The sequence below is a fragment of the Heteronotia binoei genome, chromosome 9 (assembly GCF_032191835.1).
Source record: "Heteronotia binoei isolate CCM8104 ecotype False Entrance Well chromosome 9, APGP_CSIRO_Hbin_v1, whole genome shotgun sequence".
Lineage (NCBI taxonomy): Eukaryota > Metazoa > Chordata > Lepidosauria > Squamata > Gekkonidae > Heteronotia > Heteronotia binoei.
The window spans coordinates 81,308,817-81,334,029 of record NC_083231.1 but is presented as its reverse complement, the minus strand read 5'-3'; the positions used below and the strand labels follow the sequence as shown (position 1 = coordinate 81,334,029).

General features: G+C 41.9%; 1 protein-coding gene, 1 long non-coding RNA gene and 1 other non-coding gene across 3 annotated transcripts in view; 2 read left to right on the top strand and 1 right to left on the bottom strand.

Moving 5' to 3' along the window:
- Window positions 1-325: 325 nt before the first annotated feature.
- Window positions 326-2,632, top strand: LOC132577245 (uncharacterized). Its single transcript, XR_009555814.1, has 3 exons — window positions 326-377; window positions 686-749; window positions 2,270-2,632. It is a non-coding gene; the product is annotated as an uncharacterized LOC132577245 (long non-coding RNA).
- LOC132577693 (small nucleolar RNA SNORA24) lies at window positions 917-1,050 on the top strand. The gene has a single exon (XR_009555847.1). It is a non-coding gene; the product is annotated as a small nucleolar RNA SNORA24 (small nucleolar RNA).
- Window positions 2,633-5,031: 2,399 nt separating the features above from the next.
- The window catches only part of PRSS12 (serine protease 12), an 84,616-nt gene continuing 64,434 nt past the window's right edge, over window positions 5,032-25,213 (bottom strand). Inside the window, exons 9-13 of the mRNA XM_060246863.1 lie at window positions 24,153-24,358; window positions 23,858-23,936; window positions 22,637-22,759; window positions 8,830-9,110; window positions 5,032-5,368 (exon numbers count right to left, since the gene is read on the bottom strand). Of these exons, the coding sequence (XP_060102846.1) occupies window positions 5,061-5,368; window positions 8,830-9,110; window positions 22,637-22,759; window positions 23,858-23,936; window positions 24,153-24,358 (997 nt within the window). The 3' untranslated portion in view covers window positions 5,032-5,060. The remainder of the gene's footprint in view (window positions 5,369-8,829; window positions 9,111-22,636; window positions 22,760-23,857; window positions 23,937-24,152; window positions 24,359-25,213) is intronic.

The following is a 25,213-nucleotide window of genomic DNA, read 5'->3' as shown; positions in this document are numbered from 1 at the left end:
ACCACAGCCCACCAGCTATATATACATTCTGCTCACTGTATCCCATTCCCTCGTCTGAAGAAGTATACTTGCATACGGAAGCTTAAATGCTGAATAAAAACTCTGCTGGTCTTAAAGGTGCTACTACTCCTACTTTATTGTACTATTACTAATTGGCGACAACAAGTTTTACTGAACCAAGGGAGCTCCGCCTCGCCGAGAAAGGCGCGCACCTCCAACGACTCCATAGCTCCGCCTCCTCTTACGCATCGAGCGGCCTCCTCTACGGCTTTACGCAAAAAGGGGGCAGGTCCAGCTTACCGTATAAAAACACACGCGAGGCGCTGCTCGTTCTCTTTTCTCTGTAGCTGATTGGGGAGGGTTAAATTGTTGTGCTTGTGAGTAATCACCGTTTGCTCTGTGTGCATTATTCGTTGAAGGCGGAATAGTCGTGGGGAGGGGGTCTATATCTGGTTTCTCGGGAAAATGCTTTATTTTGAAAGACGCAATAATAGGTTTCTTGGCGCCTTTAAAGTCGCGTTGCCGTAATCTCCGACAGGGAGGCGCAAGGCATAGCTGTCGCGCATGCGTGTCTTGTTCTGGTGTGTGAAGGCGACATATTGAGGGAGAACAAATCCTGTTAGAAGGCTGAAGAAGGTAACCTGCGATGGTGACGCGCTAAAGCTGATTTTTTTTTTCTTCACAGGAAGCAGTGAGGTCGTTTGGAAACAAAGGAAGCTGCGGCCCAGAAGAAGTAAACGCGGCCGCAGGTAGGAGCCGGATTGGAACGACCGGAGTGGGGAGGAACTTGGCAGGGACGCCTGTGCCTAGTTTTGGACGACTCATAGTCACGTGATCGTGGTGATTGATCGTGGTGATATGGGGGCGGGCGCAAAATGTTAGTTTTTGGCGCGCGCGCCTTTTTTGGTTCACCTATCTCCATGCTTCCATGGGACCTGCCACCGTGGCAGCATCCCTTCCTACTCATGGTAGAGCAACCAGCGTCTTGCCTCTTGGCAAAGCTCCCACCATTCAATTGGGGCGAGTCTCTGACTTGGGCAAGTCACAGATGTACTGGCAAAGTTAATTAGGGGCGGGGGAGAGAAAGGGACTGAATAAACAACCTGTAGGGCTACACTGAAGAGTTGTTGTCCTGGTTTTTCTTAAAGGAGTTCAGACTGTTGTCTTTTCTCATTACTTTTGTGGTAGATTGGGCTGGCTAGATAACTGAGAATTTGAAAGTGAATTCAAAAACAAATAGTATACTCTGCATATTGTCAAACGCAATCTTTCTAAGCCTTCATCATTTTCTGAGATTAGGTTAAGAAAGTGGCTGGAGTACTAGTGTGTATTGGTGTGTTACTAGGCCTTCTGTGTTCAGATCACATATACCAATAACTTGGTAATGTTGAACCAGTCACCCTTGTTCAGTCCTTACAAGGCTGGATAAAATGGAAGAGATAGATATATGAATAGTTCCTTAAGCTCCTTGTAGGAAAAGTTAGAATAAAAAGGCTTCAGATAATATACATGCACCAGAAATTTAGCATCTGTTAACAAAAGTGCCTGTTTAATGGGCAACAATACCAGGATCATGAAAATCTCAGTATAGGACATTAGAACATAAGAGAAGCCATGTTGGGTCTGGCCAATGGCCCATCCAGTCCAACACTCTGTCACACAGTGGTCAAAAAAACCCAGGTGCCATCAGTGGGGCTAGGACACTAGAAGCCCTCCCACTTTTGCTCTCAGCACCAAAAATACAGAGCATCACTGCCCCAGACAGAGTTTCAACAATATGATGTGGCTGATAGCCACTGATGGACCTCTGCTCCATATGGAGCATATCTTGGAGAGAGAGACCTTGTGGTCTACAAATGATTTGTTGATGCTGCTGCAATGTGTGGTCATTCTTTAATTGCATCAGAGCCTTATTTTTTCAGCAGTGAAAGCTAAACTGGGCTTCTCTAAATGGAGTCAAAATTAATGCTTTTGATATTTTCTTGGTACAAACAACCTGAAAGCTACTATATGGCAATGTTTCAAATGTTTGTTAAGCATTATATTAAGGCTGAATTATTTGGGCATGAGCTTAGTCCTTGAAGGTCAGTGTTATTAACAGTGCTTGTGTAAAAATATCAAAGTTGATCTGAATGCCTCTACTGTTTCTAAATCAGGATACTACTTAAGCCAAACACTTTCCCTTTGATTATGTAGACCCCTAAGTCCATCAGCTGCAATGCTGAATTTTGTGGAACTTAATTTATTTTTTTCTTTCCTTTTTTGCAAGGATGATGTGTCTGCAGCTCTACATTTAAAGATTCGTACTGGACAAGATTTAATGCATCAGCATGCATGTATGTATGTGTTAGGGTTCATTTGAACATGTTGAGTCTTCTCTGGCCACTATAAATATTTGAGGCCTATCGAAATCCTTGAGTAGTAATGTTAACTGTAAATATATAAAGCCATAAGTATTTGCACTTTGTAAACATTGCAACTTGTTCTTAACTCATAGCTACTTAGCGACTGAGCTCTTATCTTACTCCTATGGGATAATTGGTGGGACATAAGTACCAGTTTACGTTTATGGTTGCATAATTTGTACCATGATCTTTGTATATTTAAATGAAATAAAAAGACCTTTTGTTCAGCTTTGTGATTATTTTACAGAAAGCTATAATGAATAGTTGGGCTGAACATTATAGCTGATATTTGTGTTTAGCCTGCTCACTCCCAAAGGTTAGATTAGTTGAACACAGCTGATCTAGTGCCCAGGGGTAGCCTGATCTTAAAAGATAAGCAGGGTTGGCCATGGTCAGTGTTCAGATGGGAGACCACCAAGGAGGTCCAGGATTGTATGGCACAGAGGCAAGTAATGGCAAACAATTTCTGAACATCACTTGCCTTGAAAACCCATTGGGTTGCCATAAATTGGCCGTGCCTTGATGGCTTTACACACAACCTAGCACACATGAGGACTTCAGAACTTTTTATGAAACTTGATACAAACCTGCAATGGATGTCTGAAATTAGTGCACATTAAATTCAGTTTTTGCTGTCTCCTGTGTTACACTATTGTGAAGTACAAAGGGTATCAATGATCAATAGTGAATCCAGCAGAAGACAAAACGGCTATATAGATCTTCGCTGCTTTAGGAGTCCACATTTTTACAGACAGGACTAGCATGCTAAAACAAAAAGCTGGCCCTTTATTTAATGCACTGAAAATGAACTGCTGCTGTTGTGTGTCTCAGATGGGTAGATAATGTTGAAAGGGAGAGCTTGCAGTGTGCTGCTGGCTTTAGCTTCTAGAGACAGATGCACTGCATAAAGACCCTATATCCACTAGAGGGTGGAATAGTACTTTAACTGGAGGAAATACAGGAAAGTATACTTTGTTAATCTGGAAATGGTCCCTGGCTTTATGATGGGCTTCACTCAGTTTATAAAAATGAATTGAAAGGTACAGTATAATAACTACTCTGTGCCCACAGAGGTTAGTGAATGATGCTACCAAGTGTAGCAGTAACTGCATATTTCCTAGCAGTGAATCCAGTTACAGTAAACAAGGATATGATCAGCTTGTAATAGTGCATCTAGTGGAGTGCTATCAAAACTGACATACTTTTAAGTTCTAAGTATGTTATGTACATTTTGCCTGCTAGCTATAAACGTTTCTTCATGAAACAGACCATGAATTTCAATTAAGCATGAAAACAGCTTTTATATGGTTACATTATATGGCTTTATTCAGCAAAATATAAAATGGAACAATTCTATTGTAAAGCAGTAGCATGCCATACGAATGAGGTTTAAGTAAATGTTACATTCACATTCATACAGAAATGAACTTACCTGCCCTTCAGGAGAGCTAACAAAGTCTAGCATTTGTAAATTTCAGAAAGGGCTCCAAACTAAGACCTGAAACAAACAGCTCTACTCTTAAGACAGGATAGTATTGCAAAGTTAAATGTTACCTTGATAATCATCTTTCTACAAGAAGGGTTTAATAATCTTTTAAATAGTAACTTTGAAAACAGCACTGAATCAGTTAATTTGTCTCACAAAGTAAAAACCCATTTATTTAAACAGTGCAACCTTACAGAAATTATAAATACTGTATGAAAATATTCTATGTTTAGCACCAATTTTGCATGATTGATATTAGGGGTGACTCTGCCATAGGAGAATACTCTTTAACTTTTTAGAAAGGTTTTTTAGGGGTGGGGGATTTTTATGCTGAGGTATAATCATTGCTACAAATCTGATAAAGTACATGCCGAAACACTGACCACTGAATATACAGATGCGTACATGATTCCAACAGCCAACACTGCAACTAGAATGAGTAAAAAGACAGCATAGGTTGCTCATTGCATCTACATAGAGAACATACTGACATGAAACTACCACTTACTTTCCTGCCAAAGCAAAAATACTTTTCAAAATTCAGTGGGAACAATTTTAAAACTAATGTAGTGAAGTGATAAGGATCAGTACCTATCTGAGGACAAAAAAATTACTTGCTCTTCAGGCTTCATGAATTGCAATCCATGTGGAGTGGAGTGTGCCTGAAGACAACACACATTGGGTCTCAATTGCTGTGTTAAAAAATTGACTTTTTAGAAGTTTGGTAAATACATATGAAGCCTACAGGGGAGTCCCACTAAACAATGACAAATATCACAGCTTATGTGTTCAAAATGAAAATACTGGGCCCATGAATGTTTTACATTTCATTCCAGTACAATTAATGTTACCTATGCAATAAAGTGGCAGGTCCATTTTACAGTTGTACAAAAACAGGACAGTTGCTCATGGAAGTTTGTCTATTACCTCACCATGCAGACATGAAAATATCATTTATGTTGTGTGCAAAACCAATTTGTGCGACTGTTCTATGCTATTTGGTAGCTTCTTCTATAGAAAGTCCCTAAAGAGAAGTAAAATCACTTCTCTGCCCCCTTTTCAATGTAACTGACACAGGTCAGCATTACGTTGTGGTGACTTGTATTAATTTTCAAAAAGGAGTGCACATGCAATAAAAGTACCCCCCACTGACACAGGCTGGGGGGTGATCATAGTTTGGTCACACTTCGTATCCAGGGTACAAAAGAAGAAACTTTGGTATAGACACCTGGAGAGTCCTTGACTCCACAGCCATAACCCCAGGAGGTTACCCCATATACAACCCAGCTTTCTCCTGGGCGTTCACATATCAATGGTCCACCACTGTCTCCCTGGCAACTGTCCACACGTTTTTGCTCCTGAAGGTTACCACCACATAGCATCCTCCCTGTGAACCGTGTCCGATACCTTTCTTCACAGATCCTCTTGGGAAGCAGGGGAATAGCAGCTTGTTGCAATGTTCTTGAATAAGACCTTCCTGGAAGGGGGGAAACAGAATTATCATGAATATAGAACATAGACCTGCAATTTAAATCCTGTGATGCTATTAGTATTTAAAATGATACATCACTTTGTAAAGTACATCCACAATCATTCCACTAGCTTTGTTTCCTGTAATACTACAGAATATGTTATATCAAGATGTGTAGCCATGTTTGTCTACAGTAGTAGAAGAGAGTTAAGAGTCCTGTAGCACTTTGTATCTGAAGAAATGAGCAGTAACTACTACATAGTCTTTTAGTCTTTAAAGTGCTACTGGACTATTTTCTACTGCTACAGAATAAGTTCTTAAAGTAACCCTGGTATTTTCTAACTGGTCCTGGACCAAAGTTTTTGTTTCCTTCCCTAATTCTGTACAAGGTTTTTTTTGTTTTTAAAGAAGGGTAGGATTCTATATTTTTTTTGACCCAATTCTCTTACTTTTCCATGAGTTGACACATTAAATATGTAGATGTTCAGATTTCCCCATCTAACATTTACCCAAACGTAAACTATTGTGCTCCATGAGGCTTATGCTCAAGTCTCTAGGATGGTGACCATAATAGTATTTTGGAAAGTAAAAAGCATAAAGTTCTCTGTCAAAGCAATGCAGCAGCTCATCTGAATAAGTTTAAGATTGGTATTTCCTTGAAAAGTGGCAAGATTTTAAATCTCTTAATATCCTTTGCCATATTTAACAAAAATGTATAAGTTCTCAACTATTCTTTTAGAGTAGGAAGTTCTAAGCCATGGGTGTCAAACGCCCAGCCTGTGGGCCAGAATCAGCCCACCAATCAGGCCTGTGAGGCTCTCCTCTGTCTCTTGTTTTTCCCCTTCGAAGCTCCAAGGCTGACAAAGTTCCCTGCTCTTTCTGCCTTGTCTTTGTTGGCTGCAGCAGGAAGCAAATCTGCAAAGAAAATGCAGTGAATTTCCATTAAGGTCTCTGTGACCCGAGAGTCAGGACCCAGAGAACTTTATAGAAAATCCATTCCATGTTTTCCTTGCACCTGTCTTTATGCTGCAATGTGTTTCAATGGAGTGGAGATCAGTTTCACTTTTCAGTGTTTCTATGGCCAGCTGAAGCCCATGCTTCTTGGAGTTGTGTCCTTGCAAATAAAGGGTTGATGCTTTGAGTCAGTTGTCTGCTCAATGGACCTGAGAACTAGTGCCTAGTGAGTACTGTAACCTGGGAACCCATAGCCAAAAGGAGATATTACACTGGAGAGCCATTGCCAATCAGAACAGACGGGAGGAAAGAAACTTGCAATGCCACTTTGTTGTTTTCCCAGGTTCAGAACATTTTATATTTTTAATTTCTGTTGTGATGCCTGTGTTTTTCCTTGAAGTTTTAGTTTGAAATTTGGATTGCCATATTCCACTATTCCCCCACTTTTCATGTTTTTCCAGGCTCAGAGCATTTTATATTTTTAGTTTCTGCTATGATCCTTGTGCTTTTTCTTGATTTTTTATTTTTAAAAATTCATTGCCAAATCCCACTATACCCCCAACCTTTCCATTTTAAACAAAATATTGCAAAAGTTTTAAGCATGTTTGTATTTTAATTTAAAGCATAATATCTTTGTGTTTGTCTGTGCCCTTTATAAAACTTATATCTCCATTATCTCACATTACAGTTTATGACACACATGGCCTGGGCCCACAAAATCCCACTTGTGTCAGATCCGGCCTTCCTAACAAATGAATTAGACACCCCTGTAAGCTATGCCAAAGTACTACATTAAGCCAAGCCTCTGTTCTGATAATGTAATTTTGCCAGTGGCTAGTTTGTATAACAAAGATAGCCCATGTCTTATCCCAGATTTTAAAAGCATGCTGAACACTGAATGCAAGAGAAAACACAAAAAAGATAGATTTGCTCATAAGTGAGCAAGTTCAAGAACCAATGAAGTAAGGGAGACAAGCATTAATTACAAAATACAAGAAAAAATAGTATCCAAAGGGAACTTTAAAAGAAATCAGCCTCCCTGATATTACTGTGCTTTTCCAGACACAATAATTTAATAACCTCTCAGGAACACAATCAGTCACTGATTTTAAAAATCAGTGTTGTCAAAGTGCTGCATTCTCAAACTCTTGTCGAAGAGTGGCTCTGTAAATTACAAGGAAAGGCAGAAACTAAAAGTACTTCCCAAAATTGTGTAAAGAAACAATTCAACTATCTCCAGAGGTGAAATGCTTTAGCTATACCTGCAACTCACACTGACAAAACTGTGATTAATTTTCATTTTCCATTTTGATACTGTAGGTGTGTGAGATGCTACGCTTACTATGCTTCTGGCATTATCACCATGTGCATCTTGAGTTGGATTGAAATTACAATCAGGAATAGATCTTGCCTACTTCCTCAGGAATAGATCTTGCCTACTTCCTCCTTTGTACTGCAAGCCCACAGTGCTCCCTAAAATGCTGTTCCTAGTGGTTTGAAGAACCTCTAATATAGTATAGAGTGCTATAATGGCCTCTAATGGAATGGTAGAATTGTTAAAAATTAGCCACGGAAGTGCCCTGTTCAAGGCAGAAGACAAATTTTGATCCAAGTCCATGTAATTTAGATAAAAAGAGAAAGCAGCAGCCTTGTAGCAATGATATATTTCCAAAACATTATTTCGTATTTTAAATGCTGCTGCTACTACTACTAACCAACTTCTACTATAATAACCAACAACAGTAAAAGGTCATGTTTGGAGAGCCAGTTTGGTATGAAAGCCAGTTTAGTGGTTGTGTGTGGACTCTTATCTGGAAGAACCGGGTTTGATTCCCCACTCCTCCACTTGCACCTGCTGGAATGGCTGTGGGTCAGCCATAGCTCTTGTAGGAGCCCTTGAAAGGGCAGCTGCTGCAAGAGCTCTCTCAGCCCCACCTACCTCACAAGGGTGTCTGTTGTGGGTGGGAGGGGGGAGGTAAATGAGATTGTGACTGCTCTGAGACTCTGAGATTCAGAGTATAGGATGGGATATAAATCCAATATCTTCTTTAGTATAGACAGTGTGACAATGAAAAAATGCCAGAGAACTGCTGCTGATTCCATGAACCTTAAGATTTTTAATTTTGAACTCAATGAGGGAGAGAAGTCATTAACAAAGATAAGGTAATTTGCTCAGCACTAAGGAAGATGAACAGTAGATTAGAAATTGTCCTCTATATTATAAAGAAGATATGGAGCTGGCCATGCTTTCCCTTCATCTAACCTTTTTCATATACCCTCTCTGGCCACCAGTAGAAGGTCAAGTTTTTGTAACATTCTAAAATTCACAGGAAAGTACTTATACATACACATAAATCCAAAATAAAAATTCTCTACAGTAACTGATATAATAATCAAGCTTTAGTAGTACATGAGCTGTACAATTAGTTAGATCATTAATTGTGGCTTAGTTTAGTAGTCTAAATCATTTTGGTAAGGAAGTCTGGCTCTCTGCTTGTGAAAGCAAATCTTACCTGTGTCACCCCAACCAGTGATATAGCAATTTGGTGCTGTTTTCTGTGGTCTCTCTCGCCTGAGTGGCAAGCAGGCAGGCAAGACATGAGTGCTGAACCTAGCACACTGTTCCTCCGGTCCTTGCAGCCTCACTAGTGCAATATCATAGTCACTGCTATCAGGCCTATATTCCTTATGCAGTACAATCTCTTGCACTCCAAGTTCTTCCTCATATTCCTCGGGTACCAATGTGTGGTAGTCTCCAACTCGTACCACGTAGCTACGAGTGTTATTGCCGTATCTGAAAATAAAATTGAAGGAGGTCCCTTGTTATAGTTGTAACAGTGCAGATGAGAAAATTAGTACTTTTGAGACTGTCATGGGGGAGGGGATATTAAAAAAAATCTTCTACCCACTTTGAAACCTTCATTTCCTTTGGAGATCTCGAGATTTAAAAGTTAACTATTCTCTTTAAGCTGATAACTGAATGAAATTAATATTAACTTTCACCTAGAAAAGTAGTAATGAAAAAAAAGTAATGAAAATGATTTCATTAAATGTAAAACTATTTCATAAGGGAACATTATTATAATGATGAAATATTTTACTGCCTTCCATAGCAACCCCTTACTCTACTGCTTACGTCCCACAATGCAGGGCTACTTAAAAACTTTTCCTTAGTAATTCCACATGATTTCCCAATAGAGCAGGGATGTCCAATGTTCATGGGCCTGATCCAGTTCCTGCTGGGCTGGTATCCATTCCATGAGCAATTACCTGTCACCCACTTCTCTTCCAGCTGCTACTGGGTTGCCAAGTCTCTCAAAACGCAAGCCCCCACAGGGGCCATTTCAGGTTGGGAAAACAGCATCAACAAGGAAGACTTAAATTGCCTCGCCTCATGCGCATAGTCTTGGTCCAGATCACGCCCACACATTCTTGGGATTAGGTTCCCAAACACAAAACTTGCCATTCACATTTCATAGCAAAGGCTAAGAGGAAACATAATATATCGTCTATTCTCACATTTTTCATTAAAACACTAATTGTGTTGTCTTATGACTCTCCCATGCATAATATATTTTCTCCTTTGGCATCTAATAATTGGCCTTACAGCATAAAGTAGACCTCTGTCTCAAAATTGTGAGCCAGTGCAATGAATACATTCAAACAAGCTCTTAGACATTATCTGAGAAGCAGTAAGTTTGATTTTACTGGAAGATTTCCTGCACAAACCCCATTAAACTTTACTCAAGCTACACAAGAGCAACCTGATGTCTGAATAGACAACTTTCACATTAGATAAACATCCATTGCATAATTTTTTTTTTTTTTCATACAGGAGAAGTAATGTTTGACTGTGGGTAGTTAAATTCATTGAAGAACAATGTAAGATTTTCACAGAAAACCCCCATTGAGAAGTTCTACAGAAATGTTTTTAACATCAAGAACAAAATTCACTTTCTGTGGTTAACTACTGTTAAATTATATCTATTGTTCTTAATACTTGTTATCACTAGCCATGGACATAGCTCCTTTGCATGCATTTTAAATTACTAAAAAGGTAAAGGTAGTCCCCTGTGCAAGCACCAGTCATTTTCAACTCTGGGATGACGCTGCTTTCACAACATTTTCACGGCAGACTTTTTACGGGGTGGTTTGCCATTGCCTTCACTAGTCGTCTATACTTTCCCCTTAGCAAGCTAGGAACTCATTTTACCAACCTCAGAAGGATGGAAGGCTGAGTCAACCTGGAGCCGGCTACCTGAACCAGCTTTCACTGGGATTGAGCTTAGGTCATGAACAGAGGGCTCCGACGGCAGTATTGCAGCTTTACCACTCTGCACCACGGGGGCTCTTTGTAAATGTATTGACTGACTAACATACATTTTGCAGTATATTTTATGTTTTGTTGTTTTTTATATAAAAGTGATTTCATGTCACTTTTGAATAGCATTTAAATATTTTAAAAAAGAACAAAAATCACAATGATTTTAGCTGAAACAAGAGAAGACTAAACATTTTATTTTAATAATAAGAATATCGCCAGTCCTTTAACTGGTTTCTGTAATCCCTCTGAATTTTCCTTTCTGAACTACAGCATCAGCATCAATATTGAGTCCCACAAAGCAGATTAACTGTCAAAATCCCCGATTTGCTGCCCTTCATTTTCTGCTTTGGGCGCAATTAATTCTATTTCCAGCAGAGGAATGTTATTTACAACAGACTTTACACTGTTTTGTAACAGGGAGGCTCAAACTTGGTCTGATTTTATGGCATAGAATTAATTGATAGGATTTCAAAAGCAAGAAAGGGGAGAAATCCCAGATACTTTCCTGTATTTGTAATCTGCATTGATTTTGGAATTGTTTCAGTTGTGTGACACTGACAGGGATAATCAGTTGATTAGCATCTCTTTTTCCTTGTTTGTGCATTGTAATTTTATCCATCAGCATGATGAATCAGCATTTTCTGAGCCAATGTTTATCTCATTACATATACTAACACATCTCCCACTATATTTTAATGTACCCTTTTTTCTAATGGCAAATTAGAATGTATTTCTCTTTTAGAACAGTGTACCAGAATATTTTGGGGTTTTGTATTGACATACTCAAATAGGAATACTGGCTGTTTATCTTATTACATTTACTAACCCATCTTCTACTATACTTTAATCTTTTCTATCTTTTCTTCTAATGGCAAACTATATGATGTTATAATCTCTTGAGATACTAATGCTCTCCATTTAAACCTACAACTACGACATGTCTGCTTTTTATCACCCTCCACTGCTGTTACAGCCCAGTTAACAATACCAAACAAACACAGGCCCCAATTTGTGATTCTTTTAATCTGCTAAAAACATTCCTATGACTCTACATACCAACTCACTGCCCATTTTCTCTATATTTGAAGATGGCTTGCCATTCCAGTTTTGTCTGATGAAGTCTGCTTAAAAACATATGAAAGCTTACATTCGGAATAAAACTTAGTTGGTCTTAAAGGTGCAATTTGACTACTGCTTTGTTCTTTTTCAAGTATAGTTACTGCAGCTGTATCTACTTTCTATATATAAATGTCTGACGTGTTTTGTAATATATACCGATGCAATAAATATTGGTATATATTACAGGGCAGCTGATCTTGGAAGCTAAGCAGGGTTAGCTCTGATTAGTATTTGATGGGAGACCAACAAGAAATACCAGGGTTGGTACACAGGGGTAGTCATTGGTGAACTACCTCTGAATATCTCTTGCCTAAAAATCCTACAGGGTCATCATAAGTTGGCTGTGACTTGATGGCAAAACAAAAAGACAGGTTGCTTACCTGTAACTGTAGATCTTCGAGTGGTCATCTGTGCATTCACGCTCATGGAATAGAGTGCCTGCACCGATCCCCGAATCGGTACCTAAAAAGCCTGGGATTTTTTCGTGCTCAGCACCAATGGGCATGTGCAGGCATCCCAGTGCACATGCTCGCCAGCGCAAGGATCCCACCAGTTCCTTCCTGACCGCTGGAAGCCCCTACTGGAGGGAGACCGTCAGCAGTGGGGAAGGAGGGCGGGTAGTGTCAATGCACAGATGACCACTTGAAGATCTACAGTTACAGGTAAGCAACCTGTCTTCTTCGTGGTCTCTGTGCTTCACACTCATGGGAGATTAGCAAGCAAGACATACCTGGAGGCGGTAAGACGGTCAACCAGAAGAAACAGCTTGCAGCACCGCAGCTCCCAGACGAGTCCTCTGTTGAGCATGCACGTCCAGCGCGTAGTGCTTCATAAAGGCATGCGGAGAGGACCAGGTGGCAGCCTTGCAAACGTCCGTCAGGGAAACGCCTTTCAGGAACGCCACCGATGTCGCCATCGCTCTTGTAGTGTCCCCGCAAATAGGCCCAGGTAACGGCTTCTTAGCCAACAAATAACACAATTTAATAGTTTCAGTGAGCCATTTTGAAAGCCGCTGAGACGAGATTCTGGAACCTAACTTAGGAGCAGCATAAGAAACAAAAAGATGCTGGTCCTTACAAAAACTCTTGGAGTGACTCAAATAAAACAATAAGGCATGCTTAACATCTAAAGCATGCAACCTATGTTCCTCATCCGAGGAAGGTGTAGGATAAAACCTGGGCAACCAAACTTCTAAGTTAAGGTGGAACTGAGAAACCACCTTGGGGAGAAAGGAAGTATCAGGAGCTAAGGACACTCCAGACTCCTGAAAAGCTAAATATGGGTAGTCACAACGCATAGCCGTGAGCTCCCCTGCACGGCATGCTGACGTGATGGCTACCAAAAAAGCAGTCTTCCAAGATAGGAGCTGTAACGAGCATGTGGCCATTGGCTCAAAAGGACGCCGAGTCAGCCTGTCTAACACTAGAGTCAAATCCCACAACTGTGGGGGTGATCTCGAAGGAGGATGAAGCCTAAGCAAACCCTTCAAAAATCTCTTAGAATGTGGGTGTGCAAAAACTGAATGCCCCTCCACTGGTTCATGGAATGCAGATATTGCCGCTATGGAGGGAAAAACAAGGCCAACATCCACCAGAGATAACAAAAACTCAAAAATAACCGGCAGTCTCACCCTCTGGGGCGAAACTGTAGGATCAACTTAAAACTGAAGAAACTTTCGCCACTTCCTATCATAAGAAGCACGGGTAGACAGCTTCCTGCTATTCAGGAAAACATGTTGGACTCTGCTGGAGAACTCACAGGGTCAATGAACCACGCTGTCAGCTTCAGGTGGGGCACATTGTGATGGAATACATGACCATCCTGAGCTGACAAGATCTGGTTCTGCCGGAAACTGGTAGAAGGCCCCCCTCGCCAGTTGGAGCAAGATCGGGAACCAGTTCTGCCAAGGCCACCACGGAGTCACCAGGATGCAGCATGGTCTCTCTCTTGCAATCTTGCTGACCACCCTTGTCAGTAGTGACAGATGGGAACAGATATAGGAACCGACGTTCCCATTGGAACAGCGGACCATCTCCCAACGACTCTGGATCTGATCCCCCTCTGGAGCAGAACAAAGAACACTTCCGGTTCTCGGCTGTGGCAAAGACGTCCACCTGAGGATACCCCCAGAGCTGAAACATGGGTTGAAGGAAGCGCCACTGTATCTCCCACTCGTGTGGGGAAGCTGCACCCCTACTGAGGGAGTCTGCTTGCAGGTTGAGCACCCCTGGGAGATGTGCAGCCTTCACAAAGATGTCATGGTCCAGGCACTCCGACCACAGTTCCAGTGCCAGCGCACAGAGCCGTCGAGAAACTGGCCCTCCCTGTCTGTTAATGTAACACCGGACAGTGGTATTGTCCGTAAGCAAAGCAACAACCTTCCCCGCCACCATGGGGCGGAAGGATGGAAGAGCAAAATGAACTGCCAGCAGTTCCAGGTAATTTATATGGCAGTGAGTCAATTTCAAAGGCCAAGGGCCCCCCAACCCCATAAAGACGCATCTGTTGAGATAGTCACTGTTGGTACAGGTAGGTGGAAGGGAGCTCCCTGACAAATGCTGTCCTTTGATTTCCACCACTGCAGTGTTTGAAGTGTCACAGGTGTAATTACCAACCTCTTTTGAGGTGAGTCCCTTAACGGTCGAAACTGATGAAGAAACCAAAGTTGTAGGCCTCTCATCCTCAGCTTCGCAAAGATCAGCACGCTTGTAGTCGCCGCCATCAGCCCCAGCATCCGCTGCAGCTGCTGCACCATGCCCCACTTTCGACTCTGCAGAAGTTCGACAAGGTTGATAATGTGCATCGCTCTCTGCTAAGGCAGGAAAACGTGATGACGGTTTGTATCCAGCAAAGCCCCTATGAACTGAACTGTCCGTGATTGAGTAAGGTGTGATTTCCCCAAATTGAGCTGCAGACCCAAGGTGTGAAGAAGACGAAGAGTGGTGGCAATATGGTTTGACAAACTTTCCTTCGGCTCCACCACAAGGAGCCAATCATCGATGTATGGAAAGACGACTATCCCTTGAAGCCGGAGGTGGGCAGCCACAACGCTCATCATCTTCGTGAACACCCGAGGTGCACTGGACAGGCTGAACGGAAGGGCCTTGAAGTGGAAGTGTTGAGAACCTACTGCAAACTGAAGGAAACGTCGGAACGCAGGATGGATGCTGACATGGAAGTAGGCATCCTTGAGGTCCAGCGTTGCCATCCAGTCCCCTTGGTTGATGAGGGGCAGAATTGTTTGCAGAGTGGACATTCTGAACTTCTGGTACAGAATAAACTTATTCAGATTCTGAAGGCCCATAGTTGGTCTCAAACCTCCGTCCCGCTTGGGAACTAGGAAGTAACGAGAGTAGAAGCCTCCCGTCCTGGCCTCCACCGGGACCCGTTCTATGGCGTGTTTCTGTAGGAAGTTGCTCACCTCCACCAGCAGAGGTGGGGAAGGGGTGTGGTGATTACCACAGATTGGTTCGGAATCTGAGCAAAATCTATTTTGTAGCCTTGGAAAGCGCCCACTTGTTCGTAGAGATGGACTCCCAGGCCGACAGGAATGGGCGGAGGCGGATAGACGAAGAAGTGGAGATGGTGACGCGTGCTACCAGAAAGTCAAAGGCCCTGCTTTTGAGGGCGAGCCCCTTGGACTTGCCGGTGGTCTGTGCAGAAGCGTAGCCGTTTCTATTGTTCCCCCTGTATGGGGACCTACTCTCAGGTTGGGCAGAGCAAGGTCTCCACTGCTGTTCCGGGAAGAACTTTTGATATGGCTTCTTTAACCAAGGTTTGTTCCACTGTTTTGGTTTTGTAGCTCTGGAAGATGCCGGGACACCTAGGTTCCTGGAAGTTTTTATGCTTTTATCCATTTCCTGGAGTGTATTGTCGGTGGTCGAGCTGAAGAGGCCTTCGCCCTCGAAGGGCAGATCTTCAACGAAGGCCCTGGTGTCTTGCTGGAGGGCCGTTGACCTGAGCCAGGAGTGGTGGCAGAGGCAGACAGCAGAAGTGATGGTTCTTGCTGAGATGTCCACCATATGCTTTGCTGCAACCAGTTGTTGTTTGGCTACAGCAAAGCCTTCCTTCTGCAACTTCTTTGCAGTAGACCTCTTCTCCTCACTCAGGGAAGAAAAGAGGGGGGTAAGTTGTTCCCACACTGAGTATTGGTATCTAGCCATGCACGCAGCAGTTAGATACCTTTACTCCCAGCGCCCCAGCAGAGTAAAACTTCCTCCCAAAATTGTCCCGCTTCTTTCCCTCTTTGTCTGATGGAGAGGAGTGCGTCTTGCGGGCCTTTGACAAGGAGGATACGACCACCGAATTGGGCTTTGGATGTGTGAAGAGAAATTCAGCACCGGCCTCTTGGACGCGGTACATGTGGTCCAACCTTCTTGATGACACAGGCGTAGAAGCAGGCTTCGCCCAGGGCTCCTTCACTGCCTGTAAGATGACCTTCGTAACAGGCAGGGCAACCGCTGTAGATGTATCCTGCTGCATTTTGTCGAATACGGTGTCGTCTACAACGGGTTGCGGTTGTGTCACCGGGAGAGAGAGGGAGAGTGCCATCCTCTTCACCAGGTCCCCATACAACTTTAGATCCTCCGATGGTGAAATGGGAAGATCCTCAGCGGTATGAGACACTGGTGAAGGTTCCAAAGCCCTGTCCGGATCGTTGGTACCAACCTCAGAGTCCGACGATGATGACTCTCTCCTCAAAGAATGTTCCGAGAGCACCAGCGTTGACTCTCTGACGGGTGACCGGATCGCCATCGATGACCTAGGCTGGACTTCCTCCACCACCACACCGTGTCTTTCGGGCAGGATGGACATCGATGCCGAGGGATGCCGCCTAGAATGCTGGGAAAGCCTCGACATATGGGATGCCTTGGATTGCTGGTCCCAGTCTGCAAACTCTTGAGGGGGGTAGCACTGGTACGGCGGGTATGGATAGGCATAGGGAGGCCACTGGCGCTGCTCCCATGGTGGAAACGGTGGGAAGCAGCGAGCTACGATGGTCGGTTCCAGCTCTCTCCGACTTCCGACCTCCAACAGCTCCATTGCTGCCGACACCTCCACCTCCGAGACAAAGTCGCTCTCATTGCAATGCCTCGACCCCGAAGAATGGGAACGCTGAGTGAGGTCGATCTCTTGCTCCGATGCCGATAGACACAACTGCTGCGAAGCACTGCCTCTCAACACCGAAGGGCTACGATGTGGGGACGCCAAGATCTTCCTCGGTGGAGTGGTCGACATCGATGTCGGAGTGTCATGAGAAGGGGAAGGAGTGCGGGACGATCTCTTCTTCCGCTTCTCTTTAGATTTCACCTTCTTCGGTGCAAATGATCGGGTCCCCGAGTCATCCCGACGCTTCTTAGCTGGGGTGTCCACTGACCCTTGTGGAACGCCCGCGCTCGACTGACATCTCGGTCCTGATCGGCGATGTATTGGCCGATGTGACCGTCGGGGCCGCGGCCTCCCCCATCGGTACCGTCAGGGCCGATGCCATCTTTTGAGGACGAAGTGCTGACTCAACCAACACAGCCAAAAGCCTCGCCGCTCAATTCTTGCGAGTTTGTTTGGAAAAACTCAGGCAGTGCGAGCAAGAATCCACACAATGTCCCTCGCCCAAACAAAGGAGACAGAGGGAATGGCCGTTGGGGGGGGGGGTAATCTTCTTCCCACAGGAGTGGCACCTCTTAAAAAAACCCCAACATCTTTCCATAGACGCCAAGGAAAAAACCCACCCAGGAAAGTCTCTGAGGGGAAAAATGGAGGAAAACTGGGCCCCGAAGGGCAAGTCCAACAATTTTTTTTTTTACACTAGCTATCTAACAACTATCTATCTAACTAACTACACTAAGAAAATAACAAATGGGCTATATATAACAAGAAAGGCAGTCCTAAGATCACTTTACCGACCGGGGACATGAAAGGAGATCCTCTCAGTGCAGCGGTCAGAAAGGAACTGGTGGGATCCTCGTGCTGGTGCCAGCGAGCATGCACACTGGGATGCCTGCACATGCCCGTTGGTGCCGAGCGCGAAAAAATCCCGGGCTTTTTAGGTACCGATTCGGGGATCAGCACAGGCGCTCTATCCGATGAGTGTGAAGCACAGAGACCACGAAGATCAATAAATTGCGGACAAAAGTGTTCCCAGTCAGTCTGATTTATATGTAGAACAGAATGTGTATACCCTGCGTAGTTTAGCAGACTGAAGGCAAAAATTTAACTGGAAAAGAATAAAGTCTGCTTTCACACATATTAAATAATGCAGTTCCAATCCATTTCAGCGACTGTAAGTGGATTCTGCCATTTCACACAGTAAAATCCAGTTGCAATGTGTGTTGAAAGTGTGTGTGAAAGTGCTATAAGAGAGTTCTGCTTGCCTGTATTACCATCTGAGAGAATACAACTGAGAAAGGGTTAGAGTTGTGGGACAAGCTTCTCAACATTGTTCCAAGGATGCAAATCCTCCCCTACCACCACCACCGAAAACTAGGCTACACTGGTCCAGGCTAGCTAATAACAGTGCCACAAGAACTCAGTCTGACTTGGTCAAGGAAGTTGAAAGTTAAAGGCTGGGGAAGGGCATTTTGTATGGTTTCACTTTACACTGGCAGATTATTTACAGAGCAGATGCAATGCCTGCAATGTAAAAACATCTTGATGCAGGAATGGATTAGTTTCCCAGCCAAATCTTTTCTCCCCTGTGTCACCTCTCCCAGGGGTTGAGATTATGTAGTAAGAGGATCACAGTTTGGCTGATGTTACCAGTCCCGTTTGCCAAGTTTTGCAATCTTCATTAGGGGAAGCTAAGCCAATGCACAGAGTAAAAAGAAACAGCAATCTCTCTTGATGCTTTGGAACTAAATAAGTGGATTTCCAAAGTGAAATATTTCATGCTATTTTCTGACCACTCTAAATGTAATTTATGTATCCATACATAAGGAGGGGGCCCTGGCTCAGTGGTAGAGCATCTGCTTGGCATGTAAAAGGTCCCAGGTTCAATCCCCGACCCCAACATCTCCAGTTGGGAAAAATGAAAAAAGGATCAGACAGTAGATGAAGTGAAAGGCCTCTGCCTGAGACCCTGGAGAGCTGCCACCAGTATGAATACACAATACTGACTCTGATGGACCAAGCATGTGATTCGGTATAAGGCAGCTTCCTGTGTTCATACAAACATGAAAAAATTCAAAGTCATCCCCATTCAGTTATCTGGTCAAGTTTCATACTTTCATGATGAATTCAGTGTTACCTATCTTGCCTATGTGTCAAGAGATGCACTGCCTATGTGAGATAATAATGTAATGAGAGATAATAACTTTTGTGTAATGTGAGATAATAACTTTTCTTAAAGACATATCTTGGCTGTGCTCAGACAACAGGCTTAGAGCAATCTGATCATGCCTCTAATTTAATCTGATTGTTTTTGTGCTGGAGAATTTAGATCAAACATCAACCTGCAACCCATCCTACCTCAGCGCATGCTCACCCCATGCAATGGATGTGTGGTTTTTTTTTTAAAAAAAAACTGTTGATCATGCACATGCATAGATAGGCGCTGACTCAAACCACTGCTCCTTTTTGACAGCTCAATGATTCCTCTGCCAAGTACTGTGAGCTCCTATACAACCATATTTCCCAACCAGAAATCACTTCCTTCCCTGCCCAGTCTGTCATTCCCAATTATTTTTTACTTTTGTCTGTCAGATGAGTCAGCATCAGAAAAATGCATCCTCAAGAGAATTCCACTGGACTTCTCTCAATTAGGGCCCTTTTCACAAAGTGGTAGAACAAAATAGGAGTCAATAGCACCTTTAAGACCAACTTAGTTTTATTCAGAACGTAAGCTTTCATGTGCTCTAAGCATACTTCATCAGACAAGGAATCCGGCACAGTGAGCAGAGCCACGCATAGCTGGTAGGCAATGGCTCAGAATGTAAAATGATACAGATTTAAGATCCAATGACAGAAAAGTAAAATTAACAAATTGAGCAAACCTTTGATCTGAGTAGCATGAGCATGTGAAAGCAACAAAACAGCAGTATGTCAAAATGTGAGAGTGTCTGTTAATGGCACTATTGTTATAAACCTGGGCCAAAAGGAAGGAATTTCTATCTCAGAAGTTTTCCCATCCAACTAATTTACCTTTTAACATGCAATATATATATATAGTTTGTCATTAGGAGAAAAGCTTTTTGATCTTACATAGTAAGCATTATGTTCAAGCAATACATAGTGTTACAATTGTACGGAAAAAGCATTCACTACAAATCCACAAACAAAGGCTAAACCCTACTATTTAAGCCTGCATACCACTATTAATTTAATAGAACTCAGTAGTATTTAACTGTATCAGACCAAACTGCTTTATGGAATAGGAGTTGAAATGTGCATTCCAGAAAATAGCATTTTATTTATAACACTTCTTTCATAAAATGGATTTTTTTCAAATGTATCATCAGAGATTTAGCTACTAAAAGCAGGTCTGTTCTTTTAAGTCATACACCTGCGTTTAGTTATGAAGAAAGATACTTTATGATATGATGGTATTCCCCACAGTGCCACTTCACAGTCTTTCAACAGCAAGAAAAAGTTTTATTTTAAGTTCTCCCCTTCACTCAATATAGTTAGTGACTTTTTATCACTGCAGGAGGAAATTTTAAAAGTTAGAACATGTGTGAACTGGTTCCACACACAGAGTTTATATATTTCTTGTGTTCATTAACAAATATTTTATCCACTTTGGGTAAATAATGTCTTAAGCCCTTGGCACATAAAAAAGCTTTGTGGTAACTCTCGAAAATGGCACAGAGGATTACATATCATATATATTTTTATTGCTCACAGACCATTTGATCATAAGCAAATGGCAATGAAATAAAAAATTCATCAGTATTATAGATTTTACAGAATTTACAAAATAAACATTTAGAATCAGCAAAGTGCACAGCATAAAACATCATTTCCCATGTTCTTAGAATCCTCCTGTCTCTTAAATCTAAAAACTCCCAGAAGAAATTTTACAACTGAAACTGATGGTTAGATCAAAGCCACCAAGCGAAAGTTGGAACTTATTTGCCACAGGCAGATCAATATTAGAAATCAATGTGAGACCGTAGAAAGGACTCCACTTTGAAAGAACTGAAGTCCTTTCTACGGTCTCACATTATCATACCCGCCTGAACAGAGAAGCTATTGAGATTTACAAACACCAGCACAATTTTAACAGAAAGGAAGAAGGCATTTTCATCCACCAATCTTGGTACCCAGCTCTGCAAAACACCCTACAGACTATAAATTGCAGAAAGTCTCAGAACAACCAGCAAATTCCACAGAACAATCAGCACAGTCAACAACCATCTTTCTTATATGGCCGAGGACCGACCTACCTGAGGGACCGTCTCTCCCCGTATGAGCCCCGGAGAGCACTGAGGTCAGTAGGTAAAAACAGATTGACCACCCCTGGGCCAAAATAAGTTAAACTTCGGACTACCTATGCACGGGCCTTCTCTACTGCGGCCCCATGTTTGTGGAATCAACTCCCAGAGGAGGTGCGGGCCCTGCGGAAACTTGATCAGTTCCGCAGGGCCTGCAAGACCACCCTTTTCAAACAGGCATTCATGAACGGCTGACCAAGTCCACAAAGAAACACCAAAATGGTCCAGTCTGGAGATCCGCCATCATTACACAAATTGACAGGCATAGCGTCGATTAATAACGGTACTGTCAGATTTAACTTAATGTTTTTAGACTTAGTAACTGTTTTAACTAATGTATTAATCGGTTTGGGGTTAATTTAATGTTTTGTTAAATGTATTGTTATTTTGCTGTTGTTAGCCGCCCTGAGCCTGCTTGGCGGGGGAGGGCGGGATATAAATAAAATTTTACTTACTTACTTACTTACTTATCTTCAAACCCCTTCCAACCCTCCCAGCAATTAACACGAAACAATGGTCACATTCAACAGCCAGTTTCCTTATCACTACTCTTCCAGGAAGCCCCACCAAACAATGGGCACATCCACAAACTAATTGCCCTTTCATCACACCCCCTCCAGCCTAGAAATAGCAGCTCTCCAGCAGCCCTGGCCCCACTCAATGCACAGCAGCCAAGAAGGTCTGAGCGCCTGCTCCAGCTGCAACGCCACTGAGGATGTTCTCCGCAGCTGAGAACGAAACGTCTGGAAGGAAAACTTTCTCCAGTAGAACACGGCACTTGATCCCAAAAGATTCTACAAACCCTAACCACAATCTTTCTTCACTTCGTATTCAGCAGGACTTTTTTTGAGCAGGAATGCAGAGGCCTAATATGCAAATGAGTTCCTGCTGGGCTTTTTCTACCAAAAAAAAGCCCTGGTGTTCAGTTAACTGCACACAAGTTCCTAACTGCTAAATTTAAAACAATACCTTTTAACTAAATCAATTTCTGTATCACAGAAAGTGACATTTTCTATTCCAGCCTAGCTATAGACTAATTTTTAATTATGTCATTTAAAAGGTCTTGTAAAAAATTCCCTTTTTTATCTTGTTCATCAGTGACATACGGTGGATTTTTTTCTTTCTATTAAGCTGACCTGTTAAATTTAAAGTGTTAGTTTGCTTTTTTTAACAAAAAAAATGAAGTCTTGCAGTGTGAAAATATTTCAAGCTATATATTTGCAGTGAGGAAAGCTAATAATGGAAGTCTCAAGTGTGAAACTATGAATTGTGATGTGTTAAATACATGCAATGTAAATATAATATTGAAGGAACTTAATTAAAAACTTCAACTATACTACTGCTATGCACTATTATTAGTATTACTTTTATCTCCCCTATACTGTTCTCATTTCTATAGTAATGCAGTAACCCTGACAACATAACCATCTAACAGCTGTGCAATGGTACCTCTTAAAACAATGTGCTGCAGTAAGCACCCAGCAGCTGCTGATGAGAGTGGCACCACATAGCAATCTTCCATCTCCATGGGATGATTTCAGTCGCAGAGCAACCTGCCAGGGCCATCCACCTCTGAAGAAGGAATAACAATGATTGATCTTAGTACACTTTGTAAAATGGCTATTACATAGCGACTTCTATTTTATCTTTAGTACAGCAATTTGTGTGGTATCTTGTGTTATATAGATGGAAGCTTTTTTTCTTGCTTCTTTTTAAATGATTTTTTTTCTAACCATACTGATAGAATATTCAGAATTCCATTCGCCAACTCTCAAGGTTAAAGACAAGCTTTCTCAAGTTTTTCCTTCTTCTGTAAACCAGTTTTACATCCTCTCATGTTACATTCTTTATACTAAAAACAACAATATACAAAATAAACTATGTCTGTCAAGGGTATCACAATTCCATAATTACTTTGTCCCAAGTTCTTTTGCTTTTTTTGTTCATGCTCTATTTTTTTCTGAACCTCAAAGTAAACCAAAATGGCAGACACTGCATGAAATACATCTACCTCCATCTTTAATTTGTATGGGAAATCCTAGCATTTTCTATATACTCCCAAGCACGTAGGACTTTATTCCAAATATACATGCATAGTCTGGGGCTGTAAGGATACTAAAGATTTATTCAAACTTTTCCCAAATAAATATGGAGCTAGCAGGAAAGGAAGAATTTCCTGAACACACTTTAACATAATAATCATTTTCAGCAACGGCTTGTCTTATAAACAATCCATCTAAGTATCTTTAATGGCTGTTATAGCTTATTTAAAAGTTATTATTATATTATTATATTATTTATGTAATCAGTACTTAAAAAGCAAAGCATATTTATGTGTTTAGTTGATCCCACATTGTAAGGGGCTTTTATTATATGGAATGTAGACTATAAAATGAGGGCCACTGTATATAATGCTGCAAGAGCTGAACTGGGATAAATCTGGACATAGATGTGAGTACTAGCTATTCAGAAAAAAAATGCAAAAGAGCCACTTGCTCATAAAAATTGTTATTGGACTATATTTCGGTTTCTCCACCACTAATAAGAAGGGGAAAGCAGGAATATGAGGTTTCTATATATTAACCTAATACCAACAATACCTCTCAGTAGCATTCTGCTGGCATAGCAGTAGGGTTTGCCATTTAAAAAATTTACGTAAATATCAGTTACCTTAAAGAATTCTTCCCACCAATAATACGTTTTTGGCGACGATGCAGTAACCTCAAACCGCACACAGAAGCAAGAGAATCTATCAGGAAGGAAATCACAGAGATTAAGTTCTCCAACAAGAAACAGTATGAGGTGCTTAAAGATACAAGGAAATGGCCCAGCACTTGCCTGTGTGTTATTGTCAGCTACCATGTCTATCCATTTTATTTTAAATTGTGCTTTCCCCCTCATGTAAATATATTTCAATGTATGTATTTCCTTTTTCCAGAAAAAGTAGTAATAACGTAACACTCACCTTTATTGCTATTTGCAGATGACTTCTTGTTAAGATAGTCACAGATCACCCCAGCATCTTCACTATGACGGCAATTGTGTCTGCCAATATCCTGTTTAATGCAATCAGCCAGGGATCTTTCATTTCCTGTGCATTTCACATTATCAACATGGATTGGACCTTTTCCTTCTCCAAAATATGCCATAGTCCTTGCTCTTGCTGGGCCTCTAGAAACATGTATTTTTAAGAAGTCAATTAAGACAAAAACAAAAAAGGATATGTTCAACGTATGAGCTAACATTCTTTATGGAAAGTGACAATCATGTTTATGCATATTACAGTTTAAAATGCAAGGTCACTGTTCATGTTATGTATTGTACATAAGCGGCCGGGCCCCATGGCGATGGTCACCTAAGGAGACCCTCGGGTTCCCGGATGTGGCTCGCCAGTGGCCCCGCCCCTCAACATCTGTGGCGGGAAGTTTAACCGACCAGGATTGGCCTGGTCAGACCGGGGGGGCCGTCCGGGGAAATGTATATATATGCGGGGCCCCGGCCGCGTGGCTCACTTTTGTAATGTGCTCATAATAAAGAATGTTGCCTTCAAACCGTCTGGGTTTTCAGTACATTACAGTTCAGATATGGATAGCCCCTATTTTCCCATTTATAGCAGATAAAATAATGTAAGAGTTTTCTTTTATGCAATTTTCATGCAACCACTTACCTTTGAGATATGCTTACTTTTTGAATATAGAAAAATCTATGTCCCAAGCAGGTTGTTTTCTTTTTTGGAAATAGTTTGTAATATTTGCTCTTGGCATAGCTCTCACTGTTGATGTGAATGATGAGGCATTTGAGCATTTGCAGAAACAGTGGAGCATCCATACCTAACTTTCCCTCTTCTTTGCCTGAGCCCTCCATGGCTCCCATTTTCCTCCTGCCACCCATAGTTTTTTTTCCTCCAGACTTTTAAAAAATAGCTATAAAACTATTATAACAATATACTAGTTCCAAGTTTTTGTTTTTAAAAAATAAATTATTAGTATGTTTTGTAGGAGAGTTATAAGGAGAAAGTGCAACCAA